The sequence below is a fragment of the Echinococcus granulosus genome (assembly GCF_000524195.1).
Source record: "Echinococcus granulosus chromosome Unknown EG_S00159, whole genome shotgun sequence".
NCBI classification, from domain to species: Eukaryota; Metazoa; Platyhelminthes; class Cestoda; order Cyclophyllidea; family Taeniidae; genus Echinococcus; species Echinococcus granulosus.
The window spans coordinates 14517-17203 of NW_020170539.1; the positions used below are offsets into that span (position 1 = coordinate 14517).

At 47.4% G+C, this 2687-nt stretch overlaps 1 protein-coding gene across 1 annotated transcript in view; it reads right to left on the minus strand. All coding sequences in view use genetic code 11, as the record gives it.

The window, feature by feature from the left end:
* Positions 1 to 2687, minus strand: part of EGR_09651 (Protein unc-13 B) — a gene marked incomplete at both ends in the record, with an annotated part of 12818 nt that overhangs the window by 4822 nt on the left and 5309 nt on the right. The window contains 7 exons of the mRNA XM_024498900.1: positions 24 to 123; positions 312 to 452; positions 820 to 953; positions 1153 to 1242; positions 1573 to 1641; positions 1987 to 2137; positions 2506 to 2603. Coding sequence (XP_024346673.1) covers positions 24 to 123; positions 312 to 452; positions 820 to 953; positions 1153 to 1242; positions 1573 to 1641; positions 1987 to 2137; positions 2506 to 2603 — 783 coding nt within the window. The remainder of the gene's footprint in view (positions 1 to 23; positions 124 to 311; positions 453 to 819; positions 954 to 1152; positions 1243 to 1572; positions 1642 to 1986; positions 2138 to 2505; positions 2604 to 2687) is intronic.

Below are 2687 nucleotides of genomic sequence, written 5' to 3' on the forward strand. Positions count from 1 at the left end.
GTGTCAGTAAGACGTCGAAGTACCGCCTCGTAGTGTTGCGTCAAGCCGACGGAGATGTCCTCTGCCAACAGATTCCACATCATCTCGGCAGAGAGGTCGCCCAGGTTGATGTCCTGTGGGAACCTGCAACCGCATGTTCAAAACCCTCATTACTACCCTCAAGCATTACTGAATGTGTCGTATTTTTTTAAACAGGAGCGGACTTTGGTCATTTATGCTAGCAAAGGGGTGGAATCGTTTTGCCAAGCAAGGCATCAATAATCATGCTTTGAATTTGGCTACCACTGAAGGGAACTAAAGGGGAACCTTACTGATTGAGCACAGGCGCATAGTGCTTTCGGTCATCTTCAATCACAGAGACCATGAGCGAGATCAGTTTGTGCCAGTAGGAGAGTGACCTGACTCCCAACACCGGGTCAATATCGCTCTGCGACTCAGCCGACGACTTCTCGCTGCTCGACAACGCGGAAGCGTGTGCACTGTCATTCTATGACAGAAAACGGAAATCATTTTGTCCTCTCGGGTGTGTAAGCAAAATAACTTATTTATTTCCGAGAGCTTTCTTTCCATTAAATGCGAATTGACGGTTTAAAATGGTCAATAGGCAAGGTTATTCTCCCTTTTTAAGCAAAGTGTATGGGGATTTGACGAGAAGTTGCAGGGAGTAGCGATGGACACCTTCAACGGTGGCACCCTGTACAATTAAACCTCTCAAGTCCAACTAGCTGCTCAGTGGTTATTAAAACTGAAAGCCATTTCCCACTGATTTTGTGGAGGTAGGCTCGAGTAAAGTGAGTAGTAAGCAGTGCGGTCGCAAACCGGCATGCCTGGAAGTTTCCACCGTAGAGAGCTTGCACATTGTCGGAGAGGCACTCGTAGGTGGCCTTCATGCAAGCGCGAATGCACTCGCGCAGTACTTGAAGGGTTCGTGGTGGAGCTGCCAATTCCTGCACCTGAAACCACAGACAATGCAACTGCTTACTCGACAGCAATGGTAACACCCTTGCAAGTCAAGTGAACCTGCTACCTTTGACTTCAACAAGGCAGCAACAGTTGTAGCCATCAGCAACTCAATACTACCTAACTCAAGGCCTCGACTGCAAGGATTGGTGAAAAATCTGAGGAAAAGCGCTTCAGGGGTTCCTCACTCACCTTAAGGCGAAAGAATGTGATGCTGGTTAGAACGTCGACGGTGCACTTCATGTCCGCAAGCCGTTCCGGTTGCGAAGCGGGAAATATTGTCTAAATAAAAGGAAAGGGACCACTTTCAAGCCCGTTTCATTGTGTGGGGTATTGCTGGAGATCCCTGACCCCATTTAGTTGGAATATAGAGAGGCTCAAAGCTACGTGCATGAACCGCAGTTTACAGCAGGTACGATCTAATGCATCCACCCAGTGACTCTGAACTGAAACCGGCCAAGAGGGAAGCACAACATCAGTGGAGGTGAATTAAAGTGGGCTCTTTCATTCCTAACTGCACAACGACTAGCAGAGGAAACACTGCCGCACACGGACAGTTGGAGGCAATGAAATGATGAGGCCTTTAATAAATGCCTGCATTTTCAAACCTACTCGGTATTTGGAGAGGTCAATTCGAAGTGCATTGTGCAGATTGTCAAGGATCTTGACAAATTTCTCCCTCTGAAAGGAAAGGCAAAAGTGAAAGGAGATTAATAGACGCATTTACCCTGGACTGGACTCCTATTGACACAACAATGTAGAAACATACTCTTTGTTTAATAATTTAGCCTATACAAAAGTGGACGACACTTTGCCAGTTCGATCGGGATTACTAGTAAAGCACAGGTTATAGAACTCGAATATACTACTGAAATGCTTACAGGTGAAGGAGTCGATCCAAGTCATTCAATGACTGGCTATGGAACATCTAGATAACCCTTTGATGAGCTTAGCACAGTAGCATAAAGGAGGTGTGAAGTTGGCTTCATCACTGGTTAAAAAGGCAGCAGTGCCATCAAGATTTACCCCAAAATTGCTGGCAGCAAATCGCTCTGAGGCGGTTTGACTGTTGTTGGAGCTGGTGTGTGCGTAGAAGGCATTGATGTTGGCCAGCAGTGTCGACAGTTGGGCAGGCACACCGACGCAGTTGTACTTGGTTGTAAGGCACGCAAAATGGCTATCGGGAGGAGGAGAGGCTGATGCTGATTCAAACGACATTCTCAAAATAAATCTCCAACTATCCCAAAAGAAATCGCATTTCCATGCTGAGAGGGGACTTGCTGCCCCATTTGCGATGATGCATCATAACTCTACGGAATCTCTATTCCGCTTGCCACCACCTTTCTTAGGCTGTCAGTGGCACATTCAAGCATCAACAAGGGCACTGCAAACCACTGGTTCTACAGCGCGTCAAACTTCAGCCCATCAACCCTCAAACAGGCATTTGAAGATGCCCCAACCTTCATGTGCAAGAGTGAAGTGGACGGAGAGGATGGAGGTGATGTTTGCAAGGAGGGCATTCGCATGCATTTACTCGCCACTTACGTCATAGCCTGGAAGATGCTTTCAATGCCATATCGCATTGCAAACTCGTCGCTTATCTCCTGCCCCAGCGGATCGAAAAACACTCGCCACAACTCTTCCTGCATCGAAGAAAAGCGGATGGATTGGATCCTCAAGCATGACTGTCAAAGCGAGGGTTCGTAAAGCAAGGGGGTGAACTCACC